At 34.7% G+C, this 27322-nt stretch overlaps 1 protein-coding gene across 4 annotated transcripts in view; it reads left to right on the top strand.

The window, feature by feature from the left end:
* Positions 1–27322, top strand: part of MIPOL1 (mirror-image polydactyly 1) — a 336826-nt gene that overhangs the window by 186484 nt on the left and 123020 nt on the right. For all 4 annotated transcript variants that reach the window (XR_013336270.1, XM_077769202.1, XM_077769201.1 and 1 more), the window contains one exon: positions 14326–14420. Coding sequence is in view for 3 of the 4 variants with exons in the window: in XM_077769202.1 (XP_077625328.1) it covers positions 14326–14420 (95 nt within the window). In the remaining variant the exon portion in view is untranslated. The remainder of the gene's footprint in view (positions 1–14325; positions 14421–27322) is intronic.

Here is a 27322-nt window from a genome sequence, read left to right as displayed (position 1 = left end):
ATTTTAGTACTCTCAATTATGAACTATTTCAGTAAAAATATCTTTCATGTAGCCTTGGTTATAAAGTTTTGTATTTATGTTTTTTATAATTACAACCTTTTCTAGTTATATGTTAACATTTACATGTTTAAATATGTGTGTCTCCTATAAAAATTTCCATTTAAAATACAACTTATCAAATGTGTTCCTTTCCTCCAGAATATGTTCTTTTTCCAGTTATCATGACCTTTCCAAGGTCTTTTAGATTTCCTTTATTGCCTGTATAAGAAAACTTTTTGAAGAATGAAAAATTTATTTTATTAGTTAAAGATCATATAATCATATTGATTTCCTTTTAATACATCCATAAAATTTTAGATTAATGTCAAAGTTAATTTGATAGACAGTGATGATGGCACTTATTTAATATGAATATCTGAAAAGTCCTTAGCTAAAATGTTAGTCAGGTTCACTTGATTAATCCCACTTCACTTACTTCTCAGTTGGCAATATTTCTGTACAGGCAGTTCTTTAATTGTTGTTAGGTATGTTGAAAGGTATAGAAATTCTACCCAAGTGCTTGCCGTGGACTGAATTGCAGATTGCATAATTTCAAAAATTTTTGCTGGCAAGACAAGTTTAGTTCAGCAGGTGTTCAGGTGATGAAGTATATTATAGATGTAATAAAAAAAAATACATGATCCTGAACAAATAAACAAAATACTGCTGACTAAAATTCTAACTATACAGGAGGGCACTGGCATGTAGAGAAATGTTTACGACTCAAGTGGAAAGGAGGAGAATATTGTTATTTTGGGAAATGTTTGCTTCTTCAGTTTAAATAAGAATTTAATTTTCTCTGTGTGCTTATGTTCTTAGGTAGTACAAGAGAAAGCAAGCTTAGTGAAAGGAATGTATCATGCCATGAGAAAGGAGAATGAACTTTTTGGGGAAACTCACATTCCAGCTGATGTTTTCCTGCATGTAATTTTTTTTCCTGAGGAAATGATCTCAGGAATAAGTAGTGTCGTAGACAGAAATTCAATAATTTAATAGGGATTCTCTCTAGACAATAAATACGACATGATTAACCTGTTTTCTAGATGTTAAAAGAGGCAAATCTCATTAAATGGTGGACAGATTATTAGTGAAGCCAGTGAAGTGATCAGTGGTTTCACATATATTAGTATAAATGACTTTCAGAAGTGTAGTCAACAAGTCTCAGAGACCAGACATCTCAATGGATCTCACTAGCAACAAGTCTTAGCTCAAGGTAATATCTTCTGAGATAGAGTTGATTGAACAGAAAAGATAAAGCCTCCACAGTCTGAATTCATGGACAAAGAAATAGTTCCATACAAATGTATTAAATGATTTATGTCTTAAAATATAAATGCTATCATACACTAAAAGTAAAAATACAAAGAAGTTTTCCCAATAAATGATAGTCAATGGAAAAAGAGCTAATAATTGGAGTAAACTGTGTCATTTCTGGAGTCATCACAATAGGATATAATGGCATGTTTCAAGTTGAAGAGGTAGGCAAGGTAGTTAATGCACAGGCTCAGGATTATTTGCTGAACTGGTAGTCAAGAGTTCTGAGTTTAAATTCTGCTTCTAACACTAACTTTTATTTAGAATTTTAAAAGCCAAGAGGGTTTAAGATTCTTCCTCCATGTGGATATTTTTTTTCCCTAAAGGATTCACATTGTTAAAGGCAGTTATGGAGAATGTCTTGATTCCTGTTTGTCAGCATTTTCTCAGTTAGATAATTACTTATTTATGCTTTTCCACCTATGAAAACCCGTAACTATATGTTAAATTAGAATATGTGGCAGTATTGGCAATCAGACACATGACAAGTTTAGGACACGGTCACTTTATCACTCAAGTGAACTGTGCTAGCTGCTATAGTGATTCTATAATCACATTAGATTATTTTAGAGGCACCTGGGTGGCTCAGTCGGTCAAGTGTCCAACTTCAGCTCAGGTCATAATCTTGCAGTTTGTAAGCTTAAGCCCCACATTGGGACCTGTGCTGAGCTCCTCACACACTCTCTCTCTCTCTCTCTCTCTCTCAAAAATAAATAAAGATTAAAATTTTTAATTGCTTTAAATAGTTTTAATTCTTATTTAAAAATATATTTATTTTTGAGAGAGAGAGAGTACTTACATGCAGGAGCAGAGGAAGAGCTAGGGATGGGGGCGGTGGGTGGGAGGAGGTGGGGATGGAGGATCTGAAGCAGGCTCTGTGCTGACAGAAGACAGTCCCATGTGGAGTTCGAACTCAGGAACCATGAGATCATAACCTAAGCTGAAGTCTGTCGCTTAACTGACTAAGCAACTCAGGTGCCCTAAATAGTTTAAAATTTTTTAATGTTTATGTATTCTTGAGAGAGCGAGTGAGCAGGGGAAGACAGAATCCCAAGCAGGCTCCACTCTGTCAGCGCAGAGCTGGACATGGGCTGAAACTCACAAACCACAAAATCTTGACCTAAGCTGAAACCAAGAATTGGTTGCTCAACTGACTGAACCACCCAGGTGCCCCCATAGTTTTAATTCTCACATTCTATGTATTGTAGAAAAAAGGAAACTGTAGTTGAAAGACAGGAAGCCCTGGGGCACCTGTCTGGCTCTTTTAGTGAAGCATGCAGTACTTGATCTTGGGATTGTGGGTTCTAGTCTCACATTCAATGTGGAGATTACTTAAAAATAAAATCTTTAAAAAAAGACAATAATCCAAAGAAACAGTAATAATATCATACAAGTAACAGAGCTTAAAAGTGATATTAGAAATTTATTTCATAATGCTCTTAACCATGTGATCAAAATTTTTATGTAGACAATCTTTACATCTTTAGTACTTTCATAAAACAATATTAAAAGAGAAAAATATTGTTAGGATGACTATATCTGAAATTTTACCTTCTTTTTCATATATTTGTATTTTAGACAGCCCTTCAGCAGGCCATTTTCAGAGCAGGGCTTGCAAATGTAACCTGAAACCTTTTGAATCATTTCTGTTTAAAAGTACCTGAGGAATATTACAAAAGTAAATAAATCCAGCTAATGCCAATTGTAAGAATTCTAAACATTAGATTATAAAAACAGATTGGTCCATTTTTGATGATATAATATGTGTTAAATTTTCAAGATAGAGTTCTCCTTCCTGCAGTGTGGCAGGAAGATACTGTGGGGACCCTTCTGCTGTTAACCTAGCAGGTCCTGGAAAAGATATTTTCATGCATTGCTAGACTCAAAAAATAAATAAATAAATAAAGGAAATCTTTCAAAGATTTTATTTTGCAAAAAACTGGGAGTAGAACCAGAGACAAACCCCTCTCCAATAGTAAGCAAACAGATGGTCTACAGCTGCACCAAGGGAAAACATCTATAGAAGTACTTTTATCTTCAGTTGGGATCCCAATTTCTAGACCATCAGCAAGCCTAGGGAGCTGAGCCAGAAACTCAGCATTAATGTAGGCCTCTTGAACTTTACCTAGGAATTGTGTCTCCTGGCTCCCTAATGAAACAGGCACCAGTCCTATTCAGAGAAAAGCATCCCTAATTTAGTCCAGTAAGATTCCATAAGTCATTATCAAGAAAATATGAATTCCTAACCAAAGATGAGTCAAGTACCAGAAGAAGAAAACCATCATGATTGACAGTCACACAGACAGAACCAAAAAAGAACACGCGCGCACACACACACACACACACACACACTCTCCCTCACAAACACACAAACTCACTAAACAAATTCGTCTAAAGAATACAGAATATTTTGTTTGAAATGCTTCAATGAAATTTAACTAGAATATGAATCACTACCATGAATAAACCAAAAGCATTTTCTAGAAAATAATCATGCAAATCTGAAAAAGAATCACATGCAACTTAAAAAAACTTTTCTTGAAGTAAAATACTCTAGGTAAATGTCAGATTATGTACAGCCAAAGAAAGAATTAGGGAGCTGGAATACATATGAATTGGAATACATCTGAAAAAATACCCATAATACAAAATCAGTAGATAAAACAAAAATTAAGCAATATAGAGTAAGATAGTCCAACAAACATTTAATTAGACACTCATAAGGAGAGAAAACAGATAATCCTAGAATAGCAGTATTAGATTTTTCTAAAACTGATGAAAATGACTGAGATTTTTCTTTTTTTTTCTGTTTTTTTAAATTTTTTTAAATATCCTCTTTTTTTCTTCACATTTTTTTTACGAATAGTTTATTGTCAAGTTGGTTTCCATATAACACCCAGTGCTCATCCCCACAAGTGCCCTTCTCCATGCCCATCTCCCAATCCCCCAACACCCATCAGTCCTCAGTTTGTGAAAATGACTGAGATTTTTCTAAAATTGATGAAAGATATTCTTTGACAGCATGATAAGAAATACACACCTAAATACATCATAATGAAATAGAAAAATTTTAACATCAAAGACACGTTCATAAAAGTAGCCAAAAGAAAAAGATTACTTTTAAATGAGCAACAGTGACATCTACAGATGACTTCTCAATGGAGCAGTGGAAGTCAGGAGACATTGGAATAATGCTTTCAATGTGCTGAAAGAAAATAGCTGCTAATTTAGAATCATATGTGCAACATGAATGTCCTCAAGAATGAGTATGAAATAAACACATTTTCAGACAACTTAAAATTGAGTTGGTCATTTGCAGCTTTGTAGTAAACTTTTAAGAGCTGTTGCTTAGACAGAGGAACATGATTCCCTAAGGAACTTTCCAACCAGGAAAGAATAAAACACACAAAAAAAGTGACAAATTGAAGTGTACATTGACTCAAAAAATATTAATTATGTTGTTTGAGGTTTAAATCTAGATAAATTAGAATACATTAAGAATAAACAGTAATAATTTGAATTTTCCTGGCTGAAGCCATGGGTATTTTACAGAGACAAGCCAACTCCATCATGTTCATATCCAAATTCCTAAGCTACAGGATCCAGAAACTTAATAAAATAGTTGTGTTTTATACAAAAAACAAACAAACAAACAAACAAAAACAGTAACAAGTAAATTGGGAGGAATAAGTAGAGGTAAAGGGATTTAGGACCTCTCATTGTCAAGAGGCATTAATAATAGGTTTTTGGCAAGTCAAAATGTTATCTTGTAGTTCCTGGGATAACCATTAAAAGAATGTAAAGGACAGTATAATATTTAAGAAGGGGAAATGGGATGATAATAAAAGAATCCATCTGAGAGATAGCAGGGAAAGGTGATATAAAAAAGTAAGAGAACTAACAGGACAAAAAGAATATCATAAGATTACATACTGAAGCCCTAATTTATTGATGATTACATTGAATGTAAAGGGGTCAAATGTTCTAGTTAAAAGATGAAGATTGTTAGACTAGAAAAGAATAATTTATGCTATTTACAATAGTCACTTCTAAACCTAGGCATATAAAAAGCATTGAAGTTAAATAAAAGGTTATAAAAAAGATATGCCATACAAAAGCTAATAAAAAGAATGCTTTAGAAATTATATTAACATCAGGCAAAATACAATTCAAAGCTACAAGGTGTTTTTTTTTTTTATGTGTTTGCTTTGCTTTCTATGTAATAAGTGAAATGATGCCTCCCAGAAAAGGTGATTTCCTGTCATACTGCAGTGGTACTGTGCAAGCACATGGTTGCCATGAACCACTATTAACTTCTTATTTCTTCCTATTATTATACGCACTGAAGAACCTGTTGAACTGTGGATTTCCGATATTTTGTTTCATTGCCTTATAGAAACTTGTTCATTCTAGACAGATCAAATGGTTAGCATTTTCCATTCTTCACTTTTTCAGGTATATGACAACATTAACCAAAAGCTTATCTAGAGTAACAAATATTCTAGTCTCTATGTAAACCTGTAGTCTCTGACACTAGATCCATAATTGGCAAACTATGACCTCTGAACCAGCTGACTATTTCTGTAGATAAAGTTTTATTGGAACACAGTATTGCTCGTTCATTTATATATTGTCTATGGCTGCTTTCACACTATAACAACAATTGAGTAGTTGCAAGAGAGGCTTTATGGCCTACAAGTCTAAAATATTTATTATCTGGACTTTAATGATCCTACTACAGACTACCACATGACTTGAACTTACACTTAAAGTCCAATCCCTTTTCAGCTTATTGACCTGTTACTCGGTACATTGACTTCACTTATTTCCACAATAATTTTATACATAAAGTTCAATAATGTCTATTGTACAACTTACATACTTGTTCACTTTGATATGGCTCTATCATATGGTAAGTTATCTCATTTTATCATTGTCTAATAGTCATGTGAGTTGGGTGTTATACCACCATTTTACCAGTGAAAAAATTGAGGTTCAGAGGCCCTAATTCAGAGTCCTAGAACTACTTGCTAATAGCCAACCCCAATTTTACTCAAAATCACTGTGCCGCACTCTGTTTCTGGCATATTTCTCTTTACCTGCCTTCTCTGTTTAGCAGATTCAGCTCACTGCACATGGATCATTGTCTGCCTATGAATATTTTGACTTCTGCTTCCATTACAAACTGTTTCCTCCCTTCCTCAAGCCAGATCACACATCACTAGACAGTGCATGTATGACAGCTTTTGAGTCTGGAAACTGATCATCCTTGGTCTGAAAGCCATTTCATGAGGACAAAATATTACCTCGTAGGAATAGTCTTTAAAGAGAAATGCACTATGGGGTGAGAAATCCATTTTCCTTTGAAGAGGAGGTGTAATTGGAATCTAGTCATTTTTATCCTTTTGATAGTAGTTTTTACCTTTTTTGATGCCTTTTTGCAAGGTTTTTAGTTATTTTTCTCTACTAGGTTCTTACCTTGCTTCTGAGGTTTAAAAAGTCGAGTACTAGGATGGCTATAGTCATATTGTTAAGCAATTTTCTAATTTGATGTGTTATTTGAAAATATCTAATTAGATTCCTTACAAATGTGCTTAATACTATAACACAGTTTGTATATCTATGATTATAAAACAATTCTGTTAAACAATTAATGTACATATTAAACGATGCCATATTGAAATGTAGCCTTGAATGGTAGGATAAGCAATGCTTTCTGGATACTTTATTCTGGTTTCAGCTTTCCTTTTCAACAACTATGAAACCTTGGATAATTTCCAAATGTTTCCCTAAACATATGTTAACAAAAACTTTCTTACCTGTTAAGTAAAATCCTTTTCAGGTCTAAAATTATTTGGTTCTGTGATTTAATTTGTACTATATGTTTCTTTCTTTAGCAGATATCACACATAAGATCAAATGCCTCTGTTCTCTGATAAAAAGAGGTTACCATTAATGGTCTTGGAGTTACCAAAGTAAGGCTTAACTCTATCAGACTATTACTATTAAAAACACATTCAAACAAAACATAACAAGATTTTAAAGTAATATAAAAGTGTTTTCTCCACAATCTCCATAACAAATAGTGTTCAGTGATGGGGATACTATAGTCTTTTCTTTGTCTGTTATTCTAAAGTACTAGATAAGACTCTAAGGAAACAATCTAGTTCATTTCTAATATGGTCAGAGTACAAATGGTTGTCCTATTTAGATGGCATTGCTCAAAATGTAGTTTTAGAATGAGCCATTTAATTATACGACTAACTTAACATTAGTTAACCAACTTTTTTTTTCAGTCACTTAAGGTAAATAAATTCTGGGCATGTCATGTACAGCATGGTAACTAAAGTTAACAGTACTGTATTGTATTTAAAAGTTGCTAAGAGGGACGCCTGAGTGGCTCAGTTGGTTAAGAGTCCGACTTTGGCTCCAGTCATGATCTCACAGTTCCTGAGTTCGAGCCCCACATCAGGCTCTGTGCTGACAGCTCAGAGCCTGGAGCCTGCTTTGGAGTCTGTGTCTCCTTATCTTTCTACCCTCCCCCCCCTTGTGCGCTCTCTCTCTCTCTCTCTCTCTCTCTCTGTCTCTCTCATTCTCTCTCTCTCTCAAAAATAAACATTAAAAATTTTTAAGTTAAAAAAATTTAAGTTGCTAAAGGAGTAAATCTTAAAAGTTCTCATCACAAGGGAAAAATGTATAACTATGTGAGCTGATGGACAATAACCAAATTTATTGTGGTAATCATTTCACAATGTATGCATATGTCAAATCATTATGTTGTGCACCTAAAACTAATACAATGTTATATGTCAATTATATCTCAGTAAAATTGGAAATGAACAAAAAAAAATACAAGTACAAGGTACAAGGAAAAAAGTATAGTGAGAAGATACTAAAGATGTAAAACATGCACTGATTATTTTGTAAACTTCTGTTATTATCAATAACTATTATCAAATGATTATTTGATCCCATTGTTTCACCTTGAATTAGTCCAGCTACTCCTGACCAGCTTTAAGCAATACCTTTTACATGTTGTGAATAAGTATAAAAGGTAGATGGAGGACATGTAAATTCTGGAATATGCTGTTGGGGATTGCAGTGAAAATTTCAAGTTTCCCTGTACAGAAAACAAAAGAAGGGATCAAGAATGTTGCAGTTCTTTTTATTTAATAGAGAATTCCACTCATGGTAGACAACGTATGGCTTTTGTGTGTGAGTGGAGTGAGGAGATGTGAAAAAACTTGAAACACGTGCCACAGTCCAGAAAAAGGTATTTTGGTATTGCTCAGAAGATAATTTTCTTGTTTTAGATGAGGGAAATATATTTGGTTAAAAATCATTTCACATTGGGATCCCTGGGTGGCTCAGTTATTAAGCTTCTGACTTCAGCTCAGGTCCTGATCTCACGGTTTGTGAGTTTGAGCCCCACATCTGGCCCTGCGCTGACAGCCCAGAGCCTGGAGCCTGCTTTGGATTCTGTGTGTCCCTCTCTCTGCACCTCCTCCACTCGTGCTCTGTCTGTCTCTGTCTCTCAAAAATAAATAAACGTTAAAAAAATCATTTCACATTTTGGGACACCTGGCTGGCTCAGTCAGTAGAGCATCAGAGTCTTGATCTTCAGGGACTTGATATCAGGGTCATGAGTTCAAGCCCCACATTGGTCATGGAGGCTACTTTAAAAAAATAAAACACTTTAAAAAAATCATTTCACATTTTAACGTTATTGTATGCTTGCTACAATAGATGATGACTTAGAGGTATTATTGGCATGATTTTTCTGCATAAAATTATGGTGTTTTAAAATGAATAGCATCTTAGGGGCACCTCGGTGGCTCAGTTGGTTAAACATAATCTTGATTTCAGCTCAATTCATGATCTCACCATCATGAGATTGAGCCCCTTAGCAGATACTCTCTCTCCCTTTTCTCCTTCCCCCCCTCATGCTCTCTCTCTCTCTCTAAAATAAAATAAAGGGGGAAAATAAAAGAAAAAAAAATAAAATCAGCATATTAGATTAAATGAAATTTGGTGATAAGTTTATAAAATTGGTTTAGAAAATTTAAAAAATATAATTGTGATGATATATGCAAAAAACATTTTTCGTTATAATTGTAAAATTAGTAGATTTAGGAGACCATGTTTTAGTCAAGACAGATGTTTTTGTAGGTAAATTTTGATAAACAGCAAAATGTTACTAGTATTACGGAGAGATGAACCAGAAACACAGTTTGGGAAGCAGAAGATACAGCTAAAGACTAAATAATGTCTTGATTCCCAGTTGTTCCCATTACCAAGACTAAATATACACATGACTCCCAGTTACAAGACTCCTTAGTGCCAAAAATGTTGTAGAGATTAAAACTTAGCGCAAATGATGCACATAATGATTAGAAGTATAGCATCAAGTTTCTTGCATTTTTACCTTGAACAGGACTTGGGTGAAGGTGGAGAAAAACTTAGTGATGTTTTGGAGGAATTAGAATAAAGAACAAAAAGAGCAACTTTATGTGGAAAGGCTTGAGTGATATATAAAAAGGCACCATGCTTAAGAGTATCTAGTACATCTCCACTTGTCCTTTTCCCTGCAAGTGTGGCTATGACACATGAAAATCAAATCAACCAACTGTGGGGGGCTGAGGTGGTTGATTCAGTGAAGCATCCAGCTCTTGATTTCAGCTCAGTTCATGATATCACAGTTTGTGAGTTCGAGCCCCCCTATCAGGCTCCATACTGACAGGGACAGAATTCTCTCTCTCCTTCTCTTTCTGTCCCTCCCCTGTTCACACTCTCTCTCAAAAAATGTAAATAAAATCTTAAAAAAAAAAATTAACCAGTGCTTGTGAACCTATGCATTGGTAATATTTTTCAAATTCTTAACTACTTTTTGTCATCTGTCATATGTTCTTAAGAATGTAGACTGACGTAGCATATATATGTGTATGTGTAAACATATGTTTAGTGTTTACATATATTTACATATTTATATCCCAGAACGTTACAGTCTTGCAAGTTGCTTAATATGTATGAACTTCACTTTTATCACCTGTAAATAGGGATAATAGGAGTTATGTCACAGGTAGATTGTGGAGATGGACTGTAGTATTTCAAGCATTTGATACAATGCCCAACCCATAGTAGACATTCAACAAATGGCATTGCTATTGTAGTTAAACACAGATGCTTTAAAGTTACATCAATTTAAGCATCAGGTTTGGCAATTTCTTTACAATGTATACAACTTTATATAAAGTATATAAACACATTACACACATTTACAATAGGACCCAGCATTTCCATTCCTTGGTACTTACCTAAGAGAAATGAAGATATTGTTCCACAAAATGACTATATACTGGTGTTTATAGCAGCTTTATTAATAATTGCTCCAAACTGGAAGCAACCCAAATGTCTATCAGCTGGTGAATGGACATACAGATTGTGGTACATCCCTATGACAGAATACTACTCAGTGATATAAAAGAATGAACTGTTGGTATATGTAATGCTCAGAAGCTCTAAAGCATTAAGCTAAGCAAAAGAAGCCAAATTAAGAAAGCTGCCTACTACATGATTCCATTTATGTGACTTTCTAGAAAAGGCAAAACTACAAGGGTTAAAAATCACAAGTGCTTGCCAGGGACTGGGTGTAAAAGGAAGGCATTGACTATATTGGTACATGACAGAGCATTTTAGAGTAATGGAAATATTCTACATCTTGAAGATATATTATCTGTAAGTACATAACCATATAGTGAAAGTATAAAATATCTTTGAAAATTTTGAGCCCAAATTCATGGAGGGAGGGAATGTAACTATTAAGTGCAATATATGGGTTGGAGTAGAGGATATTTTTTAAATAGGAAGCGAAATAGCAAAATAGTTTTTAAATTTAAAACAAAGTTTGTAACAGTGTATAAAGAATGCCATCAATATTGTAAATAGGTATATTTAGCTGTAAATATGCATGAATGTTTATATATACACATATAGACTATTTCTGGGAGTATATACAAAAACAGGTGACTGCTAATCTCAGGAGAGGGGATTTGTAGTACCCCTACTGTTGAGAGAAAGATTTAGTTTACATTGAATATTTTTTTATACTTTTTGAATTTTATTAGTTTTTTAATGCATATATTTTTATGTGAATACACACATAAATGAATGCATGCAGTTTTTGTTAATGTAATTGTCAGAAATATGGGAAATATGATGCCTGAGGAACAGAAAAATATCTTGTTCACTAATTTCCTTAATGGTTTTGATATGAAGTTTATTATTGACCTGTAATGTGATGGAATTATGTGATATTAATAGTGAAACTAGGAAATACAATAGAAGTAAACAGTATGTTTAAATTAGTTAAGGTTTCTTACATATAACATAAATCCAACTCAAACTAGCCTAAGCTAAAAAAGATTTATATATCCAGGGAGTCCAAGAAATGGAATAGATCTGGAACTGTCTGGCATAGGGAAGCCAGGAGCAACAGTGGCATCATCAGGCTTCAGTTTTCTTCTGGGGCTGGTGGGATGGAGCACTGTGTTTGAACAACCTGGATGATACATACCTAAGCTAGTGGGGAACAAAATTCACCCTAGCCACAGGACTGACTAAACAAGATCACTGTGGAAAAGGGTGAGGGTATTTTTCTAAAAAAAGAAATGCTGGCCAGATGAACATATATCTAATAAAATAGAAAAAGGAAGTTGTAAAGCCAGAAAGTTTAAAATAGCTATGAACATAGTCAGGGCCTAGACATAAGATTAGACATTAGGAATTAATAAATTAAGTGAATTTGCTATGAAGCAACACCAAATGTAAAAAGTGAAAAATCAATATTACTAGAAGCACAGGGATTTAAGTAAAATTTTCATGTCCCCATTTTTGCAGAAATTTCTTAGGCAGAAATCTTCATTTTGTCTTATTCCTACTAAAACATTGTTGGTTTTGTTTTTTTATTTCAGAGGGTTTTTTTTTTTCAATTTTATTTATTTGTTCATTCNCCATTTTTGCAGAAATTTCTTAGGCAGAAATCTTCATTTTGTCTTATTCCTACTAAAACATTGTTGGTTTTGTTTTTTTTATTTCAGAGGGGTTTTTTTTTTCAATTTTATTTATTTGTTCATTCATTTGTTTGTTTGTTTTGCAGAAGTGCCAGGTTAAAAAAAGAAAACTGCAAAATAGTCATCTCAGATATTTAGCATTGTAACATATTTATTTAGCAAATTCTCTATCACCTGTCCAGTATTTGATATTCCTTAAATACATGCAACAGGATATTTGATGTTTTGCAAGTTGATTGTGAGATGTCCTTTTTTTTGTGTGCTTCCTTTTGACTAACCACTTAGGGTATCTGTGCCTTTCATGTTACCATTTCAATCCTGTTTTATAGTTTACTGAAAATTGGCAAAGCATTCAATTATTGGCATAAAGAACTAGCCTCCTATTTTTAAATGCTTTTTAATAATTTTGAGAATGTTTTATCTATAATTCTGGAATGTGACATGTTAAGGCAAGCACTCAAATATCTTAAATTTAATTAAGTAATTCTGTTAGGGGCGCCTGGGTGGCTCAGTTGGTTAAGCCTCCAGCTTCAGCTCAGGTCATGATCTCGCAGTTTGTGAATTTGAGCCACACATTGTGCTCTGTGCTGACTGCTCAGAGCCTGGAGCCTGCTTCAGATTCTGTCTTCTCCCTCTCTCTGCCCTTTCCCTGCTCACACTCTGTGTCTCTCTGTCTCTCAATAATAAATAAATGTTAAAATTTTGTAAAGTAACTGTTAGATTTGCTAACCCAGGTAGAAAACAAATCAATTAATTTAGTTCCTAACGTTATATACAAAGACCTGAACTGCTGCATGTTTTTATTATTCTCCGTTATTAAAATAGAAAAGTGGCATTGTCCAGTGTTTACTTATATTACACTAATTTTCCTCTGGTCAGGATTTCACAGTTTGTCTTATGACTTTATTCTTATGGAAGAAAATAATCTCAGGGAGAACATATGAGTTCAGCAAAATTAATGAACTTCTGCCTCCACACTCAATTGCGTTTATATTATTGCCATTACTGTGGTTTGTAAGGTATGTGATGACACCACTGAAAATGAAAGACAATATTTTCATGTGCATTAAACTGTGAATAAACAAAACTGAATTCTGATTTACCAGCACCGTTTTTGAAAAGTTACGTTGAAAATTCTTTTTGGCTATACCTGATGTCCAGTGGGAAAGGTGGTTGGAAGCTGGTGATTCTTTTAAAATTACAAGTTTGAACTCAGTGGAAAAGCTGATTACAGACCCTTTAAAATTTTAATACTATAGGCAGGGAGGAACAATAGCATCAGCATCGCTTGAACAAAATACCTCTAACACTCAAGATTGTTGCCATTCTCCCTTTAGAGATTTTTTTTTTCCTGCTAAAAAGGAATTGCAAAGGTTAAGTCATATCTGTAAGAATCAGATTGTAGTCTTGTGTATTTTTTTCACATTAAATAGCAAAGATGCCTTAACATATTTAGCATTTTCTGAGTTTTACTATTAATAAAGTTAAAAGAAAATCTAGTGTGATCAGGCAGTGGAGCCACATTAAGTTTGTATGTGAAACCTCCATGGTGCTTATCTTACTGTAGATACTGCTCTGAACCCGTGTTCCACATTCTGAGTTCTGTGTATAAAGTTAAACATTGCAGAAGGGCATATATCTGATGATACAGATGAATAAGGTTGAAGTTTAATAATGAGCAAAGTTGATAAATTTAATATGTTCTTGTCTTCAATATGTCTTTTATTAATATAATTTGATTATTTTCTGGGAAATTATGAAACACTACTAAAAATACTGATAGATTATGAAACTAACAGAAATTTAAGGTTCCTGTTTATACTATAATACTATATTTTAACATACCAAAACCAATATTAAATTTCTTTTTGTTTAAATTTATTAAAATATTAATTACTTGCAGGCAAAGTTGTTAGCTATGCAAGAAGCCAGAGAAACTGCAATTCAACATTACAAAAAACTAGAGGAAGAAATCCAAACGCTTCGTGTTTACTACAGGTAAAATTCTCTTTAACATTTATTTAAATGTTGTTTTGGGAAATGTTTCTACCCAGTTTTACAGTGAGTGAAGAAATAACTCAAGGAAATTAAACATTATTCAGTTAAAAAATATTTTTATAATTTTAAAGTTATTCAGGCACAAAATATTCTTTATTTTACCTTTTTTGCCTTTCTGCATTTGGTAAAATTTAAGTTTAGTTTCCCATCAGAATTATAAACTTTACATAACTTATAACCAGTTGTCTGAATGGAGTCTGGTTAGCTATTGAACTATTTGCTCATCTAAATGCCACCTCTAAAATGATATATATTTTTAAATAGTACATGAATAGCAGTAATAACAGCCTTTCACCAATTATAATATGAGAAGTTTCTAAAGGAATGCCAGTGAAGGATTTTTAACACTTATTTAATTTATGCTCCAAAAGTAGTTGTGAAATTAATTCAGTAGGTCACACTGCCATTTTTTAATGAAAAGAAATAGAATTGAAAATGTCAGAGTGCATCTCCTGTAGTAAAAGTAAATATTGTTTTGTGATACTTTGGTTTCAGTTTTGTGTAGTGAGAGAGAGAAATAACATTGTGTATTGAGTTACCTGTAAAATATATATTTTTTCACAATGGATCATGGTAAAAAAAAAAAAAAAGGTTTGAAAAATGATGTCCTATATTTTCGCTGGTACTTAATAAGATTAAAAAGAATCTCAAGTCTAAAACATAAGAATTCACTAACTTGGGCTGTGGGTTATTGAAAGATTTTCTTCTGGTTTTGCCTCCTCTCAGAATAATGTGGTTAAGTACATAAAATGCAATTAAATCAAAATCAGTTTTACTGAAATAGTTATGAAAGTATTATGTCGTGTTATATTACTATATTCACATATTTTTATTAATACATTAAGTAACTAGGTCTAACAGCATGTCTATTAACAACCATAATTTCAAAATAGTGATGACTGTAAATGGTATTTTGGGGATAACTGCAAACACTGAAATGTGATGTGAAAATATCAGTGGCTTCTGTGGGTGCAAATTCTCTATATAAAGAGTTAACCAAGTAAAATTAGGTCATTAGCATGGGCTCTAACCAAATATGACTGATGATCCTCATTACAAGTAAAAATTTAGACATAGAGACACACACATGCAGGAAGGCTATACAAAGACACCAGGTGAAGACAATCTTTTGCCTGGCATTCACAAGTCAAGTAATGCCAAAGTTTGGCAGCAAACACCAAAATCTAGATGAGGCCTGGGAGGATCCTCACCTATTCCATCAAAGAGAGGATAGTCCAACTGACATGTTGATTTTGGGCCTATAGCCTCCAGCACTCTGAGGCCAGTAAATTTGTTTTAAGCCTCCCAGTTTGTGCTACAATGCTATAAGCAGCCTTAGGAATTGATAGAGTTATCAATATTAAATATGTTTGGGGCCCCCCCGGGTGGCTCAGTTGGTGAAGTGTCTGACTCTTGATTTCGGCTCAGGTCATGATATCACAGTTTGTGAGTTCAAGCCTCATATCAGGCTCCATGCTGACAGTGCAGAGCCTGTTTGGGATTCTATCTCCCTCTTTCTCTTTATCAGTCTCTCAAAATAAATTTTTAAAAATAGTAAGTAAATTGATTGATGACTGAGAAGTCATTTACCTGCTGTTAGAAGTAATGTCTATGTGTGGTCATGTAGATAAGCAGAAACCTGATAATGAATAAAGATGTCTCAGCCACACATCCTTTTTTTTTTTTAGACTATAGAGTAGATATGACAATCTTTCCTTCATACTTTATACCAATGGATTCTCCACTGTAGCTGTGCATTGAAATCACCTGGAGAGCTTCTAAAAATCCTAATCCCCATCTCCTCCCAGGCCAATTACATTGGAGTCTCAGGGTAGGACTAGGCTATTGGTGTATTTTAAGGTCCCTAGAAATTCCCACATGTATCCAAGTTTGAGGGATGCTGCTTTACATGCACATTTTAGATAGCTGCATTACATTAGGGTCTCTTCTTGGTAGAATAATCAAGGCATATATTAAACCCTCTACTAGGACTTAAGAATCTCGTGTGATTTGTGCCCAGACCTTGGATATTACAGTGTGGTATGAAGTAACTTCAGTCTATTGATAAGGGAGAGTTTTTATGGAACCTTTTCCTGACATCCTTATGAGAGAAGACAGCAAGTGCTTGTTGATAAAGTGACAGTGTTCAAGAATTTTGAGAGGCATATGATATTCTTACATAAACTGACATTTCTTCCTCAAAAATTAACCTGATGCCTGTTCTTAATGCCTGTTCCTTCTTCTTTTTGTTGAATTACAGAAGATTACTGAAAGATTTTTTTAAAATTGTAGGCTAAAATATTTGTTTTTCCACGACTTTGTAATCTACATGATTATAACAGAGTTAAACAACTCTTCAAGTTAACGTTTATTGGCTCAAAGATATGCTTCATGTGTACCCCCCTTATTGCTACTTAAAAAAAAATCTGGTAGTGTGGTGAAGCTACTGAGATTTGCATTTAGGCTACCCTGCCTTTTATGACTTTATATAAATGAACTTCTCCAAGACCATTTTTGTGTGTGTGTGAAATTAGAATTATAGGACCTACTTCATACAGTTTGAAGTATGTATAGCTCTTAACACGGTATTTGTCTTATTGTTAGTGCTCAACCAATGTTAAGACAAATATCTTTTTACAGGACAAAGTGAGTAAGGTAGGAGTAGAATCAAAAAGTGTATCACTGAAGCCAAAGAAGGAGATAAAAAAAAAAAAAGTCAAATGTTGCCAAATGGTTAAGGAGGTTAAGGACAAAAAGTATCCATTTTGTTTGAAGTTATGTGGTCATTAGTACGTAACCTCCACAGAAGTAGTTTTAATAAAACATCAGATGTAGAAGTCAGTTATCTGTGAATTGGAGAGTGATTAGAGGTAAAGTAGTAATTTGGACAATAGAATGGTCCTTGAAGAAGCTTGAATAAGAATGATGTTAATGATAATTGAGAAGAAAGGAAGTAAGTTAAGAACTTACGGTTTTTGTTTTTGAAAAACGACAGCTATTTGAGCCTATTTATGACTAACTGAAAGGAGCAAATAGAGAGAATTGTTAGGGAACAGGATTCCTAAAGAAATAGGAAGAGATAGAAATTAGAATCTGTAAAAGAGTTTGCCTTGAACAGGAAGAAGGTCACAGACAGGAGTGAAGGAGATAAGACTAGCTGTGGAATACAAATAAAATTCAATTCACAGTTAATAGGTTTCATTTTTTTTTCCTGTAAAGTAAGGATCAATGTAGGCTTGTAAAGTGTCAGAGGGCAGGACATTTTGGAAGGAATAACAACAGAGTAGCTACTGAAGAGAATGGGAAAGAGAATTGAATAAGGGCAAGAAGAACAAGACAAGCAATCCTGAGGCGTAGGCTGGAGATAGATGCTATAGATTTGTATGAGTTCTAGTTTGTACAGTTGTATAACTTCACACATTCAGCAGTTCTTGTAAACACAAAGAAGCAAAGAAGGCAAAGGATTGAAATTATGCAGGATTCCAAATTTGTGGGACTAACATGATGAAGAGGAGAGCGGTTGAAAGTAAACTAGCAAAAAGGCATTGAAATGATGAATGATAGTCTCAGCTAAATAGGGCAGGAAATAAAATTGAGGGAACATCTATACCAAGAGAAAAAGGAGAAGTCAAGAAGCCATAAATCTTGAGATCAAAGAGCAAAAGTAGTGGGAATAAGAAAATTCAAGAGCTAAAAGGATCAGAGATTGTAGTCAGAAAGTGACACATTGCTATTTAAGATCTCAGAGATGCACTCATTCTGAGCCTTGGCGGTATTTAAAGACATTGCCTTAGAAGTAAATGGTTGAAACTGAGAAGAGGGAGGGGCCACTAGATATGAAGAAGTCAAAGATTTATGAAACTAAAGTATTGAGTACCCATTTGGATTTTGTCTCTGAAAATATTGATGTATGTTGAGGTACTCACTGTAAGTGCCATAATGGAAAACGACCCAAAAATAAATAGATAAAAGCTATATGTTGACATAAGCAGCTGTATATCTCGAAGGATGAAACCTGGCAGTGTGTGATGCACAGGAGAATGCATGGTGTCTATGAGGAAAATTGCGCCCTTTAGGAAGATCTGTATTTCTATCAAAACAAAAAGGTACAGGGAACTTTTGTGCATTGTTGATGGGGATATAAAATAATCTGCTGTGGAAAACAGTTTGGCAGGTCCTCAGAAAGTTAGATGTGGTATTCCCACGTGATCCACACATAGATCCCTTATTCTACACATAGATGTATACCCTTAAAGAACTGAAAGCAAGGCCTCAAATAGATACACACCACTGTTGGTACTATATTTTTCAAATTAGTCGAAAAGTGAAAACAACTCAAGTGCCCATCTACCGATAAATGAATAACAATGTATTATATACATACAATAGAATATTATTCAGCCATTAAAGGAAATGGAATTCTGATGCATGCTCTGACATGAATGAACCTTAAAAGCATTTTGTAAGGGCTTCCCCTTACAAAGCCAGAGAGAAAAGACAAATACTGGATGATTCCACTTCCACAAGGTATCTAGAATAGACAAATTCATAGAGACAGAAAGTAGAATTGAGTTACCAGAGACTGAGAGAAGGGAGGAATGGGGAAATCCCAGGGGCTGGGAGAGGAGAGAATAGGGAGTTATGATTTAATGGGTACAGAGTTTCTGTCTGGGATGGTGAAAAAGTTCTGGAAATGGATGATGGTAATGGTTGTGCAATATAGTAAATTTACTTCATGCCACTGAATTTTACACTTAAAAATGGTTATAATGGTAAGTTTTATGTTACCACAGTTGTTTTTAAGATGTACAGAGAAAGTTCTGTGAAAATATATAGAAATTTATTTTAAATAGAATGGGGGTAAAATCCCTGGGATATAAAACTCTGGGAAGGGAGCGGCAGTTACCAAAAAGAACAAAGCTGAAATTTTCTGGAATCTCACATTCTGGTTTAATTGATTCAAATGAAAGTAACAGTATTTCTTTCCTGAATAGATGGTAGTTACAAATCCATATACAACTAATTCATAGAAATATTGAGGTTTTTTTTCTCACTTTCTGATGTTATAGAGGATAGGAAAAAGTTCTACTTTTATGTGAAGATAACCAAGACTAATTCTGGTGTGTGTGTGTGTGTGTGTGTGTGTGTGTGTGTGTGTACACTCACCTGTGTGTGTGTTAAGAACTTACAGATAATGAACAAATTTTGTTTAGCAAAGTTTAAGAAAAAACACATTTTCAGTNGATTCTCTGTCTCCCTCTCTCTGCCCCTCCCCTGCTCGTGCTCTGTCTCTTTCTTTCCCTGTCTCTCTCTGAAAAATAAATATATGTTAAAAAAATGTTTAATGAAGGAAAAATTAGGTAAGGCAATTAAAGGAATAGGATAGTAAGCTGGAGTCAGGAGCACGTCATTGTACAACTTGCATGTGTATACTGTGAAACAGCAAAAGAATAAGCCTGAAAAATAAGTCTGGCTCTGAACTTTCCAATCGCTAAAGCAGAGGAGGGTGTATGATCAGTTATTAGTTTTAGGGACAGACTAAAATATGCTGATGACTTTCTTTCTACCATGACTTTAATTCTGCCAGTTAGTGATACTGACTTTATTCTTTTTAAATTATTTTCCAAAATAATTTTATTTTGCTGGGTTATGTACACTAAGAGCTGTTGTTACTATAATCATTCCATTTCTCTGTATGGAAGTAAGGAAACTGAAAAAAATATTTTTCTGAGTTTCTCTATTCTGTTTGTTTCCTTTGAGTTTCAGATTTTGAGTACTAAGAAGAGAATTGTAGGCCTTTCATTTCCTTTGGCAGAGTTAGAGACGGGCAGTGAGGTGGATGGGTATGGATACTAAACTTAACCATTATAACTGACAGCTCTTTTACGTTAATCTAGAAGGCATAACAAGAGAGGAATAGCAAGAGGAAAATTTAAAATAAATCTCATGTTTTATTAAAACCTGTTATTAGTAAAGTATTAGTACCTCCTCATTGCTTTGCTAAATGCTAAATTCAATTGCAACAGCTTCATTAGTTTCAATCTAAACAGTTTCCTCAGGGAATGATCTTAAACTTGCAAGGGTTAGATTTGTATTTTTTCCTGTTATTGTAAACCTGTAGTGCTGCATTCCTGAGTTCAGGAGGCATAATAATAACAAACTCTTTCTAATCGAGAGAATGCCTAAGTTTCGATGTTTGCTAATTTTATAGTGCTTCCCTATATTTCCTTTTGCTGTAAAATGTAAATTCAAGTGTGTAAATAAGAATTAGATCCTGTTGTTTGGTTCCAGTAAACTAGGATTTAATATACTTATTTATAATAACAGCAGCTTATGTTTTAGGTTTTTATTATATTTTGTCTGATATCATGTGGGAAGTTGTGATGCCTTACGGAACCTGGTTAATTTCACATTTTAAACCAAAAATACTGAATAGACTGCTTCATATTTTAAGGCAGTATGTTTCCTATGACTGTACTAGTACTTTCTTAATCATAGAAATCATTTTTATAGAATAGTTACATGTCTGACATGCTGAAAACTAGAGTAAACATGAGCCCTGCTTACTGGTTCATAATATACATTTCAAAGTCGTGCAACCCATAATATAGAGCCCATATAAAGTATATTCAAAAAGAGAGTAAAATTCTTAATTTTTTCCACATCCCTTTTCTAAATTTTATTTAGCATGAGTCTTTTACCTAGCTACATTTTTGTCTGTGTATATGCTATCCATAACAGAGACGTTACTGTCGCTAGGATCTAGATTTTTGTTTTGCTTTGTCTTTTAGTGGCGATGATAGCTTTTCCTTGAACCGTATCTTCTCTCAGTTAGAACTATATGTGTTGATAAGAAAGTCAGAGTAATTATGGCATGGAAGCTGTAGCCAGGAAGCAACATTTCTCTCAAAGTAAATCCCTGGTCAAGAGGGATTTGATCCAGACCTCATTCGTTCAGTGTTCTAATCAATGAACTGCCCAATGACACAAAACTTTTTGTCACATATGTATTTCTACAAGAAGTAACTATCCGTGGAATTGCGTTAATTGCACCACACTTCTAAAGCAGTAATAAAAAGAACAAAAAGAGACCTAAATTCTTCCATCTTTACCATTAATCAAAAAAAAATTTTTAACATAGGCAAACTCCAACCGTTCTGGATTTCAGTTTCTTTGACTTTGATATCAGGGGCTTTTTGTAGTTCTAACATTTTGTGAAATTTGTCACTCATGTGAAGTAGATTAAATTTTATGTTTAGTGTTGTTTAGAAGTAAGAACTGTCATTTTATATCAGTAAGTTGCACCTATTTTCAGAGCCTTTTTAATGCACAGCTGGCTTCACCTTTACTATCCAAACCACCATATATATTTGTTGGTGGCTCTTGAGTGCAAAACAAAAAGAAAATTGAAACAAAGTTTAAAAAACAAGAAACCTTAAGGTTTGCATTTTCCGGATGTCCAGTGATTTGGAACATAGTTATTAAAGATTCTTTTCTTCCTCTTCTCAACTTACAGAATGTGACATTTAATAAGTTACTTCTGAATGTCAGTTACTTCACCTGTAAAAAGAGATATCTGACCTGCTTATTAGGAAAATCAATGAGATAATATAGATGTTTTTTTTAAATCTGTAAAGCACTGTGCAAGTAAACAAATTAGTAGTAATATTGATAAAAATTACTTGAAAAGTTTTGCTTTATACAGATGTAACTATTAAATTAGTGAAAGGCTATCTCTACTGAAATATTTTATGTCTTCTATGACTTTGTACCCAAAAGGATATTTTTTTACATTGTCTGTTTTCAGTATTTGCTGAGCTTTCTTCTAACATCTAACAGGGAGTTAAAAAGTAAAACTAAAATTTAACTAAAACTAAAATTTAAATAATAGTAGAATAATTCTACTATTCTTTGTTTTTCTAGAAAATGACCCAGCCTCCTAAGAGAATTTAACAAAATATTTTGGCATTTAATCATTGTTGTTAGCAAAAGGCCCAGTATTAAAATGGACTTTCCAATTATAAGTCCTAGTGTTTGCTGTCTATTAATATTTCTCTTAGCTTGAGAAAATTTTAATTTCACATTTTGTTAGATTAAAAAAAAGTAGTGTTTCCTTTGATCTTGGAACAGAATCACCATTTTTATAGTTCCACAGGTGCCATTTGGGTCATGCATAGGTAATCTTTCATTTGTCGCGTTGCACAAATTTAATCAGTAGCCAAATTTTGCTACAGTTTTCCTTGCAGTGTTTGTTATGTTTTTGCCCTCTTATTTTCCACAATTCCTGCCCTAGATCAGTCTTTTATAAATTCATGGTCAGGCTTTTCTTGCAACTTCATCTGCTTGTCTCCATTCCTTACCCCTCTTAAGATTCCTGAAACATTATTTTCGACCTCTCACTCAGCCATTAACACTATTTAATAATGCTACGTTACCTAAACAATAAATTCCAAACTCTTTAACCTAACATTCATGAACTCTTGTTATTTCTGCCACCTCTATTTCTTTTAACATTTATGTATTTGTGAGAGACAGAGCACAAGCAGGAGAGGGGCAGAGAGAAAGGGAGACTCAGAATCTGAAGCAGGCTCTAAACTCTGAGCTGTCAGCACAGAGCCTGACACAGGACTCAAACTCACTAATTGCAAGATTATGACCTGAGCTGAAGTTGAACACTTCACTGACTGAGCCACCAGGCATCCCGACTGCCACCTGTATTTCTGAATTAACATGTCACCAGTCATCTTTTCACCTTCTGGTTTCATTCACATCAGTGTCAACTATGCTAGTACACTGCCTCACACATAGTAGGAACTCAACAAATATTTGTTACACTGAATTGACTATTATTTGCATCCCCAAAACGAATTACTCACAATTTCTTGGACACACCCTACAATTTCCCACTCCATTGCTTTCCCTGATGTCACCTGTTCTTCCTGAAATACTCCATCTCTGCCTATCATATTCTTTTTGAGCCTTCCAAACACAATTTAAACACCCAACTGTTCCATTAATCTTTTTCTTATCTTCTCAACCAGAAATGATCTCATTCTACCTCAAGTGAACTACCATGGTACTTCACAGTGGCTCTGTCACAATACATATCTCATGCTCACCTATGTAATAGTTGTGTGGGTATTTCTCTTTTAATTCCTCCACCAGGGCTTCTATTCTTTATATACACAAGACCTTCAGTAAATATTTGCCAAACAAATGAATAAACAATGAAATTTAGCACTAGATTGAAAGTTTCTTCAGATGAAATGTTTCTTCTGCAGAGTAGAAGTGAGTGCAGTGCATACAGTAAGAACTCAATGCAGAAGTAAGTGATTGGAAATAGTATGGACCTAGTCCAGCATCTTGGTTAGTCATTTACAGAAGTGGGGGACAAACAGGGTCTCCATATAAAAGAGTATGCCATCTGCCACCAAAGTTTATTTTTTCCCAGGCCACCAGTGTTCAAATTGGAAAGCCGTTATTAGAAACATTTATTTGAATTTTACTTTTTTTGTAATTTAGAATTAAAAACTCAAGAAACAATATTATCATGTATCAATGCCACATATCATGTTCATTGCAGTATTGTTTCTTATAGTGAAAAAATAAATTAGAATCTTTCATATCGATGTTTTGCTTACTGAGTACATTATTTAAAAATATTAATTGTCAAAATAAAAACTGGAAGCTCTGCCAACATGGGACCCTTAGGATTATGGGATGGTGTGTGTATTACTCAGGGTTCTCCAGAGCAACAGAACCAATAAACTGCATATGTACATGGAGTGAGATTTATCTTAAAGAGTTGGTGTGCATTTATGGGGGGTGGCCAGTCTAAAATCTGCCAGGTACGTCAGCTGGCTGGAGAACCAGGGAAGAGTTGATGATGCTGTCATGAGTCCAAAGATGCGGAATTCCTTCTTCCTCGAGGGAGCTCATTCTTTTTCTTAAAGCCTTCACTGAATGGATGACCTCCCCCCCATATTATGAAGAGTAATCTGCTTTCCTCAAAGTCTATTGATCTAAATAATAATAATATCTAATAAATACCTTTACATCAACATCTAGGCCAATATTTGAACAGATATCTGTTCAAGCCTAGCCAAGTTGACAAAATCAATCATCATTCCTATGTGTTTCAGCAGTCAGCTGGGGCTAAGTAGAAGCTACACTCTCTAAAAGGAGCATACACTCTCGGTTTCACCACATTTTCTGTCCTGCCTATTTCATGTATTTATTTTTATTTTTTTACATTTATTTATTTTTGAGAGACAGAGAGAGACAGAGTACAAGTGGAGAAGGGCAGAGAGAGAAGGAGACACAGAATCCAAAGCAGGCTCCAGGCTCTGAGCTGTCAGAACAGAGCCCAAGGTGGGGCTTGAACTCACAAACTGTGAGATCATGACCTGAGCCGAAGTCAGAGGCTTAACTGACTGAGCCACTCAGGCACCCCCTATTTCATGATTTTAAATCATCTGCCTCAGTCGTACAGGCATAGAAGTTTGTGATGCAGATGTGTGTCATGATCTTATTTATAAAAAGAGTATTTGTACACATGTTTCACATGCACTGGCCCCTGGCTGCTTCTCTAACATCATTTATTAACATGCTTCTATTCTTGCTTTACTCTAGCTACACTAGTTCCCTTATTATCATAGACCTAAAAACACTGCCATCTCCTTTGCCCTCCAGATGTGACAAGTTTGCTCCTTCACTCTGTTCACCTTTCTGTTCAAATGTACCTCATCATCTAAAATAGCTTACCCTTCTCTGCATCGGTCTGTTACCCTCTACTTTTCTTCATACTAGACAACCCCACATGAAACTAGCCTGTATTTGTGAACTATCTTCTGGAAATTAAATCCTGCAAGGACAAGGATTTTGTTTGCTTACCATTGCATCTTACACTTGAATCAGTTCTTAGCATACTTTTAATGGTCAATAGAAGTTCTCTGAATGTATGAATATAGCTTAAACATTGTCATACATCAGAAACTTAACAGCAAGTTATCTGGGAAATGAGCTAAGTGTAACAGATTAATTATCTGATGAGAGAAGAGGAAATTTTATTTTATTTTATTTTTTTATTTTTTATGTTTTTTTGTTTTGTTTTGTTTTTTTATTTCTGAGAGAGAGAGAGAGAGAGAGACAGCATGAACAGGGGAGGGTCAGAGAGAGAGGGAGACACAGAATCCGAAACAGGCTCCAGGCTCTGAGCTAGCTGTCAGCACAGAGCCCGATGCGGGGCTCGAACCCACGAACTGTGAGATCATGACCTGAGCCAAAGTCGGACTCTTAACCGAGCCACCCAGGCGCCCAGAGAAGAGGAAATTTTTTAAAAAATTAATCTTTGATTTTTTTTTTTTAAATTTCTAGGAGAGAAAGACAGTGTGAGCAGGGAAGGGTCAGAGAGAGAGGGAGACACAGAATCCGAAACAGGCTCCAGGCTCTGAGCTAGCTGTCAGCACAGAGCCCGATGCGGGGCTCGAACCCACGAACCGCGAGATCATGACCTAAGCAAAAGTCAGACACTTAACCGACTAAGCCACCCAGACACCCTTCTTTCATTTATTTTTGAAAGAGAGAAAGCGAGAGAGAGGGAGAATGAGTGGAGGAGGGGCAGCGAGAGAGGGAGACACAGAATCCATGAAGCAGGCTCTAGTCTCTGAGCTATCAGCCCAGAGCCCTATGGGGCTCAAACTTGTGAACCACGAGATCATGACCTGAGCCGAAGTTGGACGAAGATGGGGTACCCATCTGAGCCACCCAGGTACCCCAAGAGGAAATTTTAGACTGCATTTCATACCCTAATAAAGTATTTGAAGTTTTTATGAGTATACATTACTTTAAATTTATAATTTTTAATCATACCTTTATCCATAACCTGAACAATGTAAATTTGATGCCTACATATAAATAGCCATCCCTAAAACATAGATCTGTAACACCTACGTATGTGTGTGTGTGACAATGAAGTTCATTTTCTTTAATAGATGTTACTAGTGTTGTGGTTTACAAAAAGGTAAGATATATAAAAGAATGAAAATCCAAAGTAGATTTGCCCTACATTATGAAATACATTTCTATAAGTTGATAACCTCACTTATTGTTGAAGTTTGCCAAATATTTAAAGTATTTTTCAAGTACTTTACATTGCAAAAATCCAAGCGCTTTAAGAAAAAATAAAATATTTTTTTAAAGTACCAACTTTATAAGAAGTATTAACCTAAACATTTTTTTGCCACTTGGTAGCATCAGGAGCCCATGACAGATTAATAAGGAAAAGAGTGCCTTTAAAAAAAAATCCAATCCTGTGAACATTAGCAATGGCCAGAAATGGCAATGAAAGGAGAGAATCCCTTCATATTTCAAGAGACTTCACTGGGTACAATTAGATTTAATTTAGCATATTTGAATTAAAAATGTTTCTCTCGGGGCACCTGGGTGGCTCAATCGGTTAAGCTCCCGACTTCGGCTCAGGTCATGATCTCACAGTTTGTGGGTTCGAGCCCTGCGTCGGGCTCAGTGCTGACAGCTCAGAGCCTGGAGACTGTCTTCAGAGTCTGTGTCTCCTCCTTTCTCTGACCCTCCCCTGCTCACGCTGTCTCTCTCTCTCTCTCTCAAAAAATAAATAAAACATTTTTTAAAAGTGTCTCTCTTTTTCTATACATAACATATATGTTATTAATGCATTAAAGTTTTATGAAATCTACACTAGTTTNGAGAGAGGGAGACAGTGTGAGCAGGGGAGGGTCAGAGAGAGAGGGAGTCACAGACTGAAACAGGCTCCAGGCTCCGAGCTGGCAGTCAGCACAGAGCCCGATGCGGGGCTCGAACCCACG

This window comes from Crocuta crocuta, unplaced genomic scaffold (genome assembly GCF_008692635.1).
Source record: "Crocuta crocuta isolate KB4526 unplaced genomic scaffold, BGI_CrCroc_1.0 scaffold65, whole genome shotgun sequence".
In the NCBI taxonomy this organism is placed as follows: Eukaryota; Metazoa; Chordata; class Mammalia; order Carnivora; family Hyaenidae; genus Crocuta; species Crocuta crocuta.
This window is presented reverse-complemented; position numbering and strand designations above follow the sequence as displayed.